The following is a 16032-nucleotide window of genomic DNA, read 5'->3' as shown; positions in this document are numbered from 1 at the left end:
CTTTATGTCATATTCGTGCATTTTCTCGGAACTAACCTATTAACAAGATGCCGAAGTGCCGTTCTCGTTTTCTCGCTGTTTTTGATTTCAGAAATCCTAGTAACGAAATATTCTCGGAATTGGACGAAACGAAGACCCAGGGGCCTATTTTTTCCACGGAGCTTCCAGAAGACCGAAGAACATACGAAGTGGGGCCACAAGGCGGCGACACCACAAGGCGGCGCGGCCTAGGGGGGGCCCGCGCCGCCCTATGGTGTGGCCCCCTCGTCTGGCCCCCGACTCTGCCCTTCCGCCTACTTAAAGCCTCCGTCGCGAAACCCCGAGGCGAAAAACCACGATACGGAAAACCTTACCGAGACGCCGCCGCCGCCGATCCCATCTCGGGGGATTCCGGAGATCTCCTCCGGCACCCTGCCGAGAGGGGATTCATCTCCCGGAGGACTCTACACCGCCATGGTCACCTCCGGAGTGATGAGTGAGTACTTCACCCCTGGACTATGGGTCCATAGCAGTAGCTAGATGGTTGTCTTCTCCTCCTTGTGCTTCATTGTTAGATCTTGTGAGCTGCCTAACATGATCAAGATCATCTATCTGTAATTCTATATGTTGTGTTTGTCGGGATCCGATGGATAGAGAATACCATGTCATGTTAATTATCAAGTTATTACATATGTGTTGTTTATGATCTTGCATGCTCTCCGTTTCTAGTAGAGGCTCTGGCCAAGTTTTTACTTTTAACTCCAAGAGGGAGTATTTATGCTCGATAGTGGGTTCATGCCCGCATTGACACCTGGGATAGTGACGAAAAGTTCTAAGGTTGTGTTGTGCTTGTTGCCACTAGGGATAAAACATTGGCGCTATGTCCGAGGATGTAGTTGTTGATTACATTACGCACCATACTTAATGCAATTGTCTGTTGCTTTGCAACTTAATACTGGAAGGGGTTCGGACGATAACTCTGAAGGTGGACTTTTTAGGCATAGATGCGGTTGGATGGCGGTCTATGTACTTTGTCGTAATGCCCAATTAAATCTCACTATACTTATCATGTCATGTATGTGCATTGTTATGCCCTCTCTATTTGTCAATTGCCCGACTGTAATTTGTTCACCCAACATGTTTTTATCTTATGGGAGAGACACCTCTAGTGAACTGTGGACCCCGGTCCATTCTTTAATACTGAAATACAAATCTGCTGCTATACTTGTTTTACTGTTTTCTCTGCAAACAATCATCTTCCACACAATACGGTTAATCCTTTGTTACAGCAAGCCGGTGAGATTGACAACCTCACTGTTTCGTTGGGGCAAAGTACTTTGGTTGTGTTGTGCAGGTTCCACGTTGGCGCCGGAATCTCCGGTGTTGCGCCGCACTACATCCCGCCGCCATCAACCTTCAACGTGCTTCTTGACTCCTACTGGTTCGATTAAACCTTGGTTTCTAACTGAGGGAAACTTGCCGCTGTGCGCATCACACCTTCCTCTTGGGGTTCCCAACGGACGTGTCAACTACACGCATCAAGGGCCAGGCCAGCAAAATATGGGGCCCTGTGCGAAATTAAAAATGGGCTCTATCTTATTAAAGAAATATTACTAATGAATAATTATAATATACATATATGAATAATTATTGTAAGATTATCTTAAAAATTATTTTAAGAGGAAACACACATATATACCTTGACCCGAAGGACTATCCAACCAAAGAACAAGAACCTACATCCAATAGGGATTTTGAGGAATTAAAATTGTTTAGATTTTAATAACTAGAAAGAAATAATTTCAATTTCAAAGTTTTATAGCATGTAAAAATATACAAGTACATGTACGTAAATAAGTTAATTATAAGAGCCAAAACATCAATGCCTCGCTATCGATCACTGGATTTTGCATGCAACTGTTTAAATTCTAACTTGCTCGATCGATCGGTCCTAACTCAAGCTTTCGGAACAAAGAAAAATGCAGCCGTTTCTGTGGTTTTGTTACAATAGTATAAAATGTTTGCCACGAGGCTGGAGATACATCCAGTGAAATCGGTTTTTTGCTACAATATCATATGTCTCCGACGAGATCGGTTCTGCAACAAAGCACAATTTTTTTTACGAGAACTCCGGTGAAATCTTTTCAGAGAAACATGCAAAAAAAAAACATAGGGAATCCTCTTTGGTTTTTTTCCCAACTAGAGGGAAAAAGGATCAACGTATATATTCTGTTGACAATAGGAAACATCCTAGGAATTAATATTCTCCACGCACCTCCTTTGTTTGGTGAAACCCATATGGAGTGTTGGTTGGCACACGGAAGGTTCATCTAAACTCAGCTTCTGAGCCAATCTTGTTGCTTCTCAGATCCGGTTTTCCGGTTTTGGGAACTAAACTACAGGGTCTCGAAGTAAGTTACAAAGTTTAAAACTTTATCGTCTAATTTTAAATTTTGAACAGATCACAAATGAATATATTTAAATTTCAAACTTCCCATCCATATATTCACATCTGTTCTATATACATGCATTTTCTAAATTTTCTGAAACTTGGATCTTTTTGCGCCGCAAGACACTTGGTTTTTATTTGCTTTTTTCGCGCAAGTCCTCTCTCCTCTTTCTCCATTGGCTACAGAGTTTGTTTCAGATGTATTCTCTTCATGTCAAAATATAAAACATGTTTTTTCGCACAACTTTTGTTATAAAACTTTGACCACTGATATGTACCAAATTATATGGATTCAGACTATATAAATGATATCATTACATTCTTCTTGCAACCCTTCATTTTACATATATTTATACAAATTTCGTGGACATGTTATAAATACAAATTATAATTAAAATTGTACGTTCTTGACTAGCGAAATCTAACGGTGATTTATATTTTAGGACAAATGGAGTACCTGTGTTCCGAAAATTCCTCCTAGTTGCCATGTTCAACATGCAACTCGGGAATCTGTGTTCCACGCTTCCAGCCCATAGATTCGGGAACAGATCTGCAACTTTCTGTTGGTACTCAAGATTATATTGTCAGCATCAATATCGATTACTGGAGGACTTTGCATGCAGTACGTGTTTCAATTATAACTTACTGGATCAATCGGTCTAATCAAGGCTGATGATTCTAGCATGCACTGGCAACAAATGCGAAAATGCAACACGGCCGGGGACCTAAACGCCTCTTTGAAAAAGTCTCCTCGATCAAAGTTTAACAAGTCTGCTCAACCATACCATGCATGATCGGCGGCAGCTAATTATAGTTGTTAATGGCGACCAACACGACCTGACCGGCTCCGTAGAAATCTTGCAGTACTGATTGCCTCATCGTGATCAAGGGACTACTACGAAGAGGTTGGTCGCATTCGTCGCAGAAAGAACTCCTAGCTACAGTAGTAGTTAGGCTGCCGATGGATACTGTTGGTCGTCCGTGCAAATAAGAAGTCTACCCATTGGCTTGTATGTTTTTTAGAGAATCTCCACTAGCGGTCTTCTGATAGCAATTTGGGGGGTCAAGAGCGAAAATGGGCTCGTACCGGCGCGCTCCAAACGGCGCCGGCCAATTTTTAAGCTCAATAGAATCGCTGATAACCCCGTGTCGGCCCCTTCGCCAAGGGCGCGAATCGGGCGCGCCGGCGCCTCGCGGAACGACGGTTTTCGCAGGTGGGGCGCCTTGTCTGCGAGGGGACGCGGCGGTTCGCATCAGAAACGACGCAGGGAGGTTGGTCATCGGCGTTAATGGCCTCCCGCGCGGAAACCAAAACGGCGAGGGCGGCGACTGGCCACGCGGCGTCCACCTACCTTACCCACGCGCCTTCAATGCGCGTCCGCCGCCTCCCATAAAACCCCACCGGCGCGCACTTCTCTCTTTTCCCCGCCGTCCAACCCTAGCCGCCGCCGTCCTCAACCTCTGCGCGAACCACCACCCACACGCACCCCGCCGACGCGATGACACACAACGACCAGGCCGGCGGCAGCGGCGGCGGCATGCTTCGCTCGACGCAGCTGACGTTCGACGTGGCCGACGTGCTATACTGGCACCGCATCCCCGTGCCAGTACAGTACAAGTTGCCGCACGGCTGGCACGTCTCCAACGGCGGCTTCGGCGTGCCGCCGCCGCCGCCACTGCGAGGACCGCAGACGCAGGCCCTCGCCAAGGAACGGCGGGCCAAGATGACGCTGGAGGAGAGGAGCCTGCTGGAGAACGCCGTCGACAGCCCGTCCTGGGCAGGGCGCTTCGAGCACGAGCGCGCCATCGAGATCGCGCGGACGGATAACCCCTCGGGCGTGCACTTCAACAACGTCGGCCGCCGTCCCTGGTGGTACGGCCGCTCCATCGACGATACGCTCCGCGAGTACGGCTTCCGGCCACATGTCAGCGGCCAACGGGAGCCGGTATATTTCCCGCAGGCGACGAACATGGCGCCGCCGCCTACCACGCAGAGGGCGCCGGAACGGACCGCGGCGTCCGGAACCTCAAGCACCGGATCGTCTGCCGTCGCGCGCCCGCGCTTGGCCGCGCCCGCGCCTCCTTCCGGAGGCGTCGTCATCCGCGACGACGCGAGACGCGCGTCCTCTGCTCTGGCTCATCGGACGACGGGGTCGGGCCGCCGCTCCCGTGTCAAGGAGGAGGACGTCTCGACACCACTTCCGCCGGTGAAAAAGAAATGGTGGGAGAAGGAGGCCGAGGCGCAGGCGGCCCTATGTGGCGACGGCGCCGAGGAGGAGTTCCCCGCCCTGCAGTACATTGTCGGCAACTACGTCGACCTCGCCGGACTTTCGGAGCTGCCGGTGCCAAAGGAGGAGAAGGCCGACGAGGAGGAGGCCGACGATGCCGACAGCTGGTCCTTCGGGACATCCAGCGGCGACGAACTGGACTTCATCGCCTTCGAATCCCCGCACGGCTAGATGTTTATTTTTAGTTTTTTAGTTTGAATTCACGTTAAATTTGTATAAATTCCGTTCAAACTTCGTATGAATATCGTTTTCAACATTTGAATTTGATTTTCTAAATATATCGGGGCCGCCGGTTTAGGGGCGCCGGTGTGGGAGCAGAGTCCCCAAATAGAGGATGTTGTGCCGGCGGCCCCCAAACGAAGTTTCCGGAACCCCTGCCGGTGCCTATTTGGGGGCTGCCGGTGGAGATGCTCTTACTATCAACAAATCACTCCTCGGCTTCTAGGGGCACTCGGAGTACACAGCCTCCTCCTAGTCCATCACCGTTAGGGGTGCGCAATCGATCATGACCAATAATTTGGTTTTTGTATTTCAGTCTATTCGGTTATAAAAATATGAAGACTGAAATATACTTACTCGTTTTACTACCCCATAAATTCAGGTACCCAATAATTTGGGTTTAGGTTCGGTCATGACCGAACATCATGGTCAATGTTGTCAACAGTAATATTAGACATTACTCGAGAATAAACGTTGGGAACACTAATCTGGGTTTGGGTTCGGTCATGACCGAACATCATGGAGTATTTAATAAACAGTTGGCAATATTTTAGATGTATTTTGGACCTTTTTTTATTGCATATATTATTATCAATTGGCGGGAATAAACGTTGAACAATGTAAACAAAAATGTAACAATCCTCGAGAAGCTTGGTCAACATTCAAAAATACCACATCCCACGCACATCACACAATTCTAAAGATTGGGACGGTCTCACGTAAAATTCGGTCTATTCGGTTACTTGGAAGAAATGACCGAATTAACCAAACTAAATTTGGTCTATAAAATTTTCTACCCAATTTCTCTATCGATCATTTTAGTCTCGGTCTTTTTGGGTTCGTCTCGGTCTTTCGGTTTCGGTCTTCGGTCATCGATTTTTTTGCTCAATCCTAATCACCGTGAGTTGCCTGATCTCCGAACCTGAACCTGCCAAGGCTCTGTCATTTGCTGAGGGCGTGAAGACCCAGCTGGAGGCTATTCAGACTCTGCAAAAGCCTCCACAATACATGAAAGACGAACTAACTAAGATGGTAATTTTTTTTACCAGAGATTGTCTGGTTAATTTTTTACATAAAAGACGAATCATACAAACAAGCACACAACTGCTTTCCTTACTAGGAGGTTGACTTGTAAAGAGTTTACGAGTTTGTGTAGATTCCTTTACTAGGAGCATCTCTCAATATAGTATTTGGTTATGCTCCATAAGCTGAGGGAACATATGCAAGATAGAGGGGAACATATGCAAGATACACTGATGTCCAAATATTATCCCATTGTAGACAATCACTAAACAACATAACCATCAAGCTATTGAAATCGACTCTCTAGTGGTATATCTATAACAAGCAACGGATACAATATTCATGGAAAACATTTAGCACATCACTGTCCTATAGAAAATGTGGTACAATCATCTGGCGAGATTTATTTCTGTAGCAACGGACTTATGTTTTCCAACTTGTATTCAGTAAGGGATACCATTCATTAGTTTGTCAACAAACAGTAAAAAACAAACTGTATATTTTATGGTCCATGGACCAGGGTGGAAGCTTCCAACTTCCGTTTCGCATGTCTCCTATTTTATTTTGGATGAACTAAGGCATCTCCAACCGTGCGATCCAAACGGACGCGCTGGACCGTCCGTTTTGAGCCGTTTGGGTGGCAGCGCGGACGCGCGGACGGAGCCCCGCGTCCGCGCGTCCGTTTGGGTCGCGTCCTGCGCCCAACGCAGCGGCCACCCATTTGGCCATTTGGCATATTTTTTTGAGAAATAGGCCATCTGGCCACCCATAGTTATAACAAATATAGAATCATACGTTGAAATTATAGAATAATATCAAATAAAGTGTTGCATGATGAAGAAATGAAATGTGACATAGTTCGAAGAAATATAAAAATTACAAATTGAGATTGTCAACTCAATTTGGGTGCTCTAGGATCTCCTTCTACCTCTTCTCGAACCAAGCTCTTTTCGCCTCGCTCATGTTGGTCAAGTTGGCGTTCATGATCAGGTTGTCCTCGGCTAGCCGTTTGAGCTCAACTTCCTTCGCCTTCAACTCCACCTCTTGGGCCCTTGCCATTGCTATGAGCTCAATTTCTCTCTCTTTGAGCTCAATTTCTCTAGCTTTGGTCTTGGCCTTGACCTCTTCAATCTCAAGCTTCTTCTTTTGGACATCGAAGTAGTTCTTCCTGTCCTCATCTTTCTCCCGGCGCCTTCTCTCATCCCTCTTGTCCGTGGACACCTCTCTCGTCGGCATGCATCTCCTTCAAAGTGCCGAACAATAGCATGGACGAGGCATCACGCTTCAAGTCGGCTTTGGTTGCCTTGTGGCCGCGAGGACGACTTGCACGAGAAGCGGAGCTACCGCAAGGCTGCCCACCATCAAGGTCAATGACCGTGGGATCTTTGGCGGTCTTGTTGCCAGTCAAGGTCGCCATGTACCCGTCGAACCCCTCCTGGAACTTGGGGGTGCCTTGGAGTTGCTTCCAACAATGAGGGAAGGCAAAGGTCTTATCGCCATTGTTGCCTTTGTACCATTCCAAAGCTTGCCACACCTAGAGCAAAGCAAGAAAACAATGATAAACATAGGTGCAAACATTGGATGACTAAGTCGAGGTTAAGAATCATACCAAGTCCTTCACACCCATGCCACTAACGGGGATCCGCTTCATGTGTTCATACGCCGCCTGGAACTTGTTGTATTCCGTTTGAATTGCTCCCCACCTCTTTTGGAGCGATGTCTCGCATATCCGTATTTGCGATGTTCATGGAAGTAATCGAAGATCCGGCGCCAGAATGCGGTCCCCTTCTGCTCGGCACCCGTCAATGCATCTTGCCCGACGGTCAACCATCCATCAACGAGCACCTTGTCCTCCTTCTCCGTGTAGTTGCTGGTTCTTTTGCTTACGCGGCGACCTCGAGCTTGTGCAGCTGCGGCTTGCGTGAGCTCCTGGCCGGACAATGGCTCGTCCTCGATGTTAATGCTGCCGGGACAGGCAGTGCTGTCCTGCTGTGTGCCAATGGGAGGTGTCTGGGGAGCCTGCTCGGTTGAAGCATAGGGCATGGTCGTCGGCATTGTATGCGTGTAGGACGGAGGGGCCTGCACGGTGGACGATGCCGGCATCGGAGGCGGCGCACGCTCGGCCGACAAATCGTCGAGCAGGTTGCGTGCTCCGGCCATCGCTGCTGATCCCATGTGCTTGGGGCCTTTGGAGTTCGCCGGCGCATGGTTCAGGTCAATGGACGAAGCAGACGGCCCCGTGAAGGACTCGCCCACCTCCGGTGACCCATCCCGTGACGGGTACGCGTGCACGCGCCGACCGCGCCCCCAATTCATGCGCGACGGGCGTGTACCCAAACGGGGCAGTCGGCAGGGATGTCGACCTTGGAGGAAGGGGCCGGGTCACGGACGAGGCCGAGCTCCCCCGAGGGCCGTGCCGGCGCCCAGGAGGATCAAGTGCTGAGCGAGCGCTGCGTGGCCGTAAAAGAGCATGGCATGCTCTTGCATGACGTTCGCCTTCGCCTCCGTCTTGAGTTGGAGGAGCTGCTCCGCCGCCCGCTGCTGCTCCTCCGCGGCAGCGACATCCCTCTTCCGTTGCTCGAGCGCCCTGCGGCGCTCGCCCCGCTTCTTGCTCTCGATCTTCCTCTGCTCCGCGGTGAGGTCGGGCTTCGCCTTCTTCGTTGCCTGCCCGGCCTCCACCACCACCGGAGCGTCCAGTTCAGGAGCCTCCGACACGGGAGGAGCGGCAACGTCCTCGAGCAGTGCCTCGTCTCCGATGGTGGCGGTGCAGGCGGTGGCGGCGGCAGTCGCTTCGTCGGTCATCTCTAGGTTTTGGGAGTGGAGTGGAGTGTTTCTATTTTGGGAGACAGACAGGCGGGCCAAGGGCGGACATTGGGTGGATGTGAGCGACCAGCATTCGGCGTCCGCGGCCACGCAAACTCGCCCCAGATTTGGGCCGGGTTTGGGTCGTCCCGGACGCCGTGGCCATCCGTTTTAGGGATGGGTCCGCGCGCTGAGCCGCGTTTTTGTCCGGTTCGACCCATCCGGACGCGCGAGCGCGGTTTGGGTCGCCCCGTTGGAGATGCCCTAAGATGCTCATTTTTTATGACAGATTCGTCAGGCTTTCTACATGAAAGATGGATCATATAAACAAGCGCTTAATTAGGAGACTAGAATATTGGTCTACCTCTAGTCAACCGTGCAAAATTGCCTACTTATCTAAAGAGTTTGCAAGTCTGTGCAGATTCCCTTACTAGGAGCATCTCTTGATATAAGATTTGCCTATGCTCCACAAGCTGAGGGAACATATGCAAGACACATTGAAATGTCCGAATATTATCCTATGGAAGGTAATCTATAACCAACATAACCGTCAAGCTATTGAAATCCACTCTCTAGTATTATATCTATAATAAGCAACACATATGATATTTGGGGAAAACATTTACCACATCATTTTCCTCTCAAAATATGTGATATAATCATCGGACGATATTTATACTATAGCGACGGACTTTTTGGGGTACAATTGTGTCCAACCTTTTTCCAATAAGTGATAGCATTCATTAGTTCATTGCCCACGAACAGTAAAACATAGATTATGAGATCCATTGACCATGGTGAAGCTCCCAGCCTCCATATTGCAAGCCCTTAAGAATGTCAGGGTTTTTTTTCGACGAAGTAAAATGATAGTCCCTTCTATCTATATTAATTGTCACTAATATGGATGTATCTATACATATTATAGTTCTGGATACATCCATATTAATGACAATTAATATGGACCATATGAAGTTTCTTTTACAATAATAAAATAAGAAGGCCAAATGCATCTTTTAGATGCAGACGCCGAGGTATGCCCATACTCAACAAAAATATTTAGTCATGTATGCACCATATTTTAAAAAAGAGAGTAGAATTTCTTTGCGGAGGTTTTTTGCTAGAAAAATATTCCGCCTAGTGCTCACAAGTCACAAGTCACAACCTCCATGTTTGCAGACGCTTTGTCGACAAAGACTTTTGGTCTAAGTCTAGTCAACCGCACATATTTGCCTACTTTTCTAAAGAGTTTGCTAGACCATGTCCTTACTAGGAGCATCTCTCCATCTATGATTTGGCTATGCTCCACAAGCTGAGGGAACATATGCAAGATACGTAGACATGTCCAAATATTATCCCATAGTAGACAACCACTAACCAACGTTACCATCAAGCTATCGGTGTCCACTCTCTAGTGTTATAACTATAACGAGCAAGAGGCTTGCTCCAGTACAACCCCCTCCCCAAACTCAACAAAACCCAACCGGTATTATTTAGGCCCACATCCAAGCCCAAATACAAAACTCAGTATTCCCACGTATAGGCATACAGTCGCCGCAAGACAGTCCGGCGGGCACGGCAAGACAGTCCGGCGCCGCAAGACAGTCCGGCGCCGCAAGAATGTCCGGCGTAAACACCACAAGACAGTCCGGCGCCACAAGACAGTCCAACGCAAGCACGACAAGACAGTCCGGTTAATCTCGTTCCCAACGCGATGGACTGTCCGGCCGAATTGCACCGGACTGTCCGGGGCGGACTATCCGGCCGTTCGTCGCGCCGTCACGCCGCCGTCTAGCCTGCACGCCGCCCCAACCATACCGGTACGGACCTACAAGACATTGCCGAGACTCGTGTCGTCCAACTTCGCCTCACAGTGCCTCGTGGCTGCCCATCACCACCTTGTTGCTCCTCCCGCCCGATGGCCACGACTGCCACCGCGCTGATGAATCGCCACCAATAATCCACGTACATACATAATTACATATATACGTATGTGGTATACAATTTAGTTGGATCATACGGGTTTTGTACAGGGCTACGTATACCCGTTTAATATTAAACGAAGGGGTATCAAGCGATCTCAGCCGTCCTTGTATTTAAGTTTGCTTTGAGTTTAGGGGAGGGGATTGTACCGGAGCAAACGCCAACGAGCAACACATGCTATGTTCAGGGAGAACATTTACCGCGTGATTTCCCTCTCGAGTATCGAACGAATGTGGTATAATCATCCGACGAGATTTATTCTTTAGCAACGGATCGACCTTTTGTGTCCACTATGAGATACCGTTCATCAGTTAGCTGTCTACAAACAGAAATAGCAAAACCGTAGATTCTGGGGTCCATTGACCATGGTGGAAGCTCCTTTTTTGAGAGAACTCGGCCACTTTATTGAGAATCATAACAAATCATTACAGAGAGTTGTTGTGAATATTTTTAGTTTTGTTTTCTCAGATGATCTAAGATGGTTATTTTTTTATTAAATATTGTTAGGTTTAATTAATAATGAAAGACTGATCATATAAATAAGCGTGCACTATTTTTTTTCAAAAGGATGAATAACAACAATATGCATAAGTCCTCACGTAATCTGGAAACTGGCTACGTTTATTTCAATTTTACAGGTTATGATCTGAGATTAGCACACACTGACCCATCAACAGAACTTTACACTAAACAAGACATGCCATGCCACCACAACTGCCAGAAGAAGCGTGTCTATAATTGCATGACCATCATCATACTAGATCTTGGTTGCTGAGGAAACATTTGCAGAGTTTGAGCCAGTACTCACTGCAGGACTGGCGCGCTATGCCGATGGCCCCGAGCCCTCGGCATAGCTTTAAAAGTCCGTCGGGGTAGCTCCTTGGAGAAGGTCTGCCTCGGCAGAGACACGTGTGCCCTCGTCGCAGGCCACACTGTCCCGTCCGTTAACTTAATTTTTTTTGGTTCTTTTTTTTTTCACATTTTCTTAGTCTCTCAAATGGATCATTTTAATTCTAACACTACACTTAATCTTAGGTTGAGTTTCCATCTTCTTCACGTACTACCGTATCAATTCTATTAACTCTTAGATCGCAATATCACAACTATTTATTATTTTGAATTTTAAATAATTATTTAAATAAACATCAATGGTTAAGTAATAATAATCTCTACCGAGGATGCAATTTTTTTTTAGAAAAATAAAAAATATATAAAATCCTGAATTTCTAGCAGAAACTAAAATCTTCCTTCTTTCATATTTTCATTTGGAATTTTGAGAATCTAAAAACTGGCTAACCGCGTAATCCCAGGTGAATTCGAATGTAAGTTTTTCCCATGATCATTTTGATATATTATACTTTTTTTCCGACTTCGTATGCAATCAGAAAAACCGTTTTACCGATACATGACAAAATTTTGCAAAAAATATGAAAAATTATTTTTATTAAATTCTCTTGCAACTAGATGACATAACACATGAACATCTCGGAGGATTTTATTTTTTGAATTTTTTTTATCATTTTGTGCCATCCAGTCGACGTAGTTAAAACAAGAGGAGAAGGCTATGCCGAGGGTGGCCGTCGGCGTAGCCTTGACGCCATGACGGTAACATCACGACCTAAGTTTGGTGGGCCGCATGCATAGGCCTACGCCGACGGCCCGTAATGTGCTGAGGGTGGCCGTCGGCGTAGTTAAAATAATAGGAGAAGGCTATGCTGAGGGTGGCCGTCGGCGTAGCCTTGACTCTGTGACAGTGCCGTCACGGCCTAAGTTTGGTGAGCCACGTGCACAGGCCTACGCTGACGGCCCGCGATGTGCCGAGGGCAGCCGTCGGCGTAGTGTTTCCTACGCTGTGTTCATCGCTACGCCGACGGTCCTTTTGGCGGGCTGGCCTGGAGGCCCATACGCCGACGGCCGCGACTTTTGTTCGTCGGCGTATGAGAAGGCCGTCGGCGCAGTGATCCATTCCTATAGTGACTCCTGTCAAGCTAGTAGCCTCTCCAGGACCCGAAAATCTCATGCTCAATTGGAAAGCGGTGGACGAAGCCATGGTGGCACACCAAGGCTAGGGTGTCGCGAGCCGGTCCTCTAGCATCCGTCCCCCGAGGAGCATGTCGCCACCAACGTCTTAGCCATCATATCTGCCCGACAATGTGCCACAGCCTCCGAGCCACTTGTCGCCGTGCATCGAGTCCCCGGAGGTTGGCGACTCGGTACCATCTGCATGCCCAGGCACTGCCAATTCTTGATCTCAAACCCGCATACACCCTCGGCAACTCACTGATGTTGGTGCGGGTGCCTATTGTGCGGTGCAAACAGGTGGCCAGAATCTCTTCGGTGGGCAAAAATGGACTAAAACCGGCAAAAAGAATGGACCCGTGGATAGAATTTGGGTGTGCCGTTTGGGTACGCCGCCCGGACAAATGTTCGCCCAACCCCCAAATCGGACAAAACATGGAGAACAATAGACATGACTTGTGTGTGTGTGTGGAGTCTTGTATGTATAACGGCAACAGATATAATATCCAGCCTTTCACTGTAAAATATAGTATGATCATCTGACGAGACCTATTCTGTAGCGAAGGACTTTTTGAGGCACAAATGTCCAACCTGTGTGACAATTTCTAATACGAGGACTTTCCATGACATGGTTCATTAGTTTGTTGTCAACAAATATTAGAAAAATCAGAACCGTAGATTCTTAGGTCCATGGGGGAAGTGCCGCATCCGTTTTGCATGTCCTGAATTGGTCAGTTTTGTTCTTAAGAGTTGCATTTTCGTTTTTTCGAGGAGATGGTCGGTTACCTGACATGAAGCTTACATAAGGAAGGAACAACAACGATTTGTAAATCCTCACATAATCTGACAACCAAGCTATGCTTATTGCAATTTCGCAGATTAGCATGAACTAATCCCATGACGAAATTGTACACTAAACAGGATACATCATGCCGCCTCAATTGCTAGAAGAGTTTTATTTATGATGATCGTGTAAGTGCATCAGGGTAATTCTTGAGTCTTGAGGAAGCTTTTGCAGAGTGTGAGCCAGAACTCCCTATCAGGGCCAGTAGCCTCCAGCTGCCTCTTCACGCCCTCGGCAAACGACACCTGCATGCGACGTGCAAAGTGGTACATCTCAGCTCGGAAAGAACGCAGTTAACAGTGTCGGCACAGCTTTGGGAGAGGCTACTCACCGTGATGGACTGGGCGGAGGAGAGGCGGTCAACGAGGCTGAGGAGTATGTCGGCGGTGTACTCCGGGTGGCCCTGGATGCCAAGCACGTGGTCGCCGACGCAGAACATCTCCACGCCGGTCTTGTCCGAGGATGCCAGCACCTCCGCGCCCAGCGGCGCCTCCCAGACCTGCATTCATGCATGTGGAAGGTCAAGATCATTGATCGCAATTGTTTGTTGGCTGCCACTGTGGCGCGGGCGCACGAACCTCGTCCTGGTGGCACTCAGTGATCTTGGCGTTGGGCGGCAGGTCCTGCAGCGCTTCGAGGAACCTGCACGGCGGCAGCGTCGCCGCCATGGTCACCTCCCTGATGCCGATGTCCCAGCCGCCGACCCTGGCCTTCCCGACGCGGCCGCCCAAGGCGCGGCATATCACCTGGTGGCCGAAGCAGATGCCGAGGAGGCGCTTCCGGGCGACGACGAGGTCCTGGACGAGGAGGCACAGCCGCAGGATCCACCTCTCGTCGGCGTACGCGTCGTAGGGGCTGCCGCTGATGACGAATCCGTCGTATCCATCGAGGTCCTTTTCGGTGGGGAGCTCCCCGTCCACCGCCCGGAACAGGTCCCACGACTCCTCGCCGGCGTCACCTTCGCAGCCGCAGCCGAAGGCACTCACGAAGACGTTGAAGTAGCCACCGTACGCCTTGAGCACGTACTCGGAGTCCCGCGCCGCCAGCAAGAGCGCGTACTTCCTGCTCCTCCTTGTCTGGTCAGCTGCCACAACCTTCATGGCGGATTGTCGTATCGATTGATCTTACAGCAAGATTACTAGACTGAGGCACTCAGCTGAGCTGAGCCTAACTTATCAATCGGTTTGCAGATGAGTGCGATTGGTGTGCGGTGTGTGGGATCCGTTGGCGACAAGCACAGCCATTTATAGAGGCCGGTCGTAGCATGCACGCCAATTGGAGAGACTTCTTTTTTAAGGGAGGACTACAAATATGGCGAGACAAAATTCTTTTGATAGACCAAAAAGGGGCAATTTTTGTTTTCCCACAGACGTTCTCTCGTACCCCCTCGGGTCGTCCCCTATAGGCGACTCGGAGGCGGAACCCTAACCCTCCCCCCCCCCCCCCCGCCGCCGTCCCCACTCCCCTCCCCTCTCCTCGCCGTCCCCAGAGGCTGCCGCCGACGAAGCCTCGCGCTGCCGGTGATGGGGGCGGCGGGGATCTTCTCGCGGGTCCCCTGATGCGGTGGTATGGAGGCAAGCCTCGCGCTGGGCGATGGCCCCGGATCCTGGCGGCGCGGCCCTCCTCTCCCTCCCTCGCCTCGGCCTCGTCGGTGCTTGGTTGGCTGCAGGGCGCTGCTCCTCGTCCAGGACTGGGACCACGGTATCAAGGGCGGCGGCCCTGGATGGTGGAGATGGCCCAGAACCAAATGGTCGAAATAAAAGTATGGGTGCGCATGACCGAATACCACCGATCCAGCAAAATCTATGCAATAGAAGCACAGTTACATTCGCTGGCGGCGCCTTCCGGAACTCAACACTCCGACCAGATCGAGAAGGGCAGGCCTCAGGTAGGTATTCATCTTTTCCCAAGAGAGACCCTAGGACCGCCGCCCTTATTCAGGTCGGGACCTGTGGTGACCCTGCATACCACTGCATGTTGTAGTATGCCAGTCGTTGATATAACATTCGCGAAGTACCATTCCGCAAATATTACATCCCTCAGAGTAGTAAAACAGAACATAGCAGGGTCCATAACTCATTCACATATTATTACAATCATCATACACAAGTCGTATCGGAGCTCCTCTTGGGTTCCGAGAGGATAACTCCCGGGTTCGAGGCGAACCCAACTTAACTTACAATACCATTGTCTCATTAAACTAAACATTTATTTAAACGAGCAGCTAAATAGTAAGAGTTCGCGCTGCTCGGCTACTACTACTCCTCCTGATATCCTTAGGCTTGTTCTCCTCCGGAAGCCTCTCCGGATCCATAGACTATGATGTAGTCTACGCCTTCCACTCCTCCCGAGAGGTCTCGGTTCCTCGTAGCCGATGATCTCGGCTCCATCATGGTTGTCGTTGTCCTCCTCCCGCATGGTTCGGACAA

The 16032-nt window shown here is 49.2% G+C and overlaps 1 protein-coding gene across 1 annotated transcript; it reads right to left on the bottom strand.

The window, feature by feature from the left end:
• Window positions 1-13566: 13566 nt before the first annotated feature.
• LOC124651522 (gamma-glutamyl peptidase 3-like) lies at window positions 13567-14800 on the bottom strand. Its single transcript, XM_047190601.1, has 3 exons — window positions 14182-14800; window positions 13935-14102; window positions 13567-13848 (listed from the first exon to the last, which is right to left on the bottom strand). The coding sequence occupies exons 1-3, from the start codon at window positions 14701-14703 to the stop codon at window positions 13741-13743; spliced, it is 798 nt and encodes a 265-aa protein (XP_047046557.1). The 5' UTR covers window positions 14704-14800; the 3' UTR covers window positions 13567-13740.
• Window positions 14801-16032: the final 1232 nt, after the last annotated feature.

The sequence above is a fragment of the Lolium rigidum genome, chromosome 5, assembly GCF_022539505.1.
Source record: "Lolium rigidum isolate FL_2022 chromosome 5, APGP_CSIRO_Lrig_0.1, whole genome shotgun sequence".
Taxonomy (NCBI): Eukaryota; Viridiplantae; Streptophyta; class Magnoliopsida; order Poales; family Poaceae; genus Lolium; species Lolium rigidum.
This window is presented reverse-complemented; position numbering and strand designations above follow the sequence as displayed.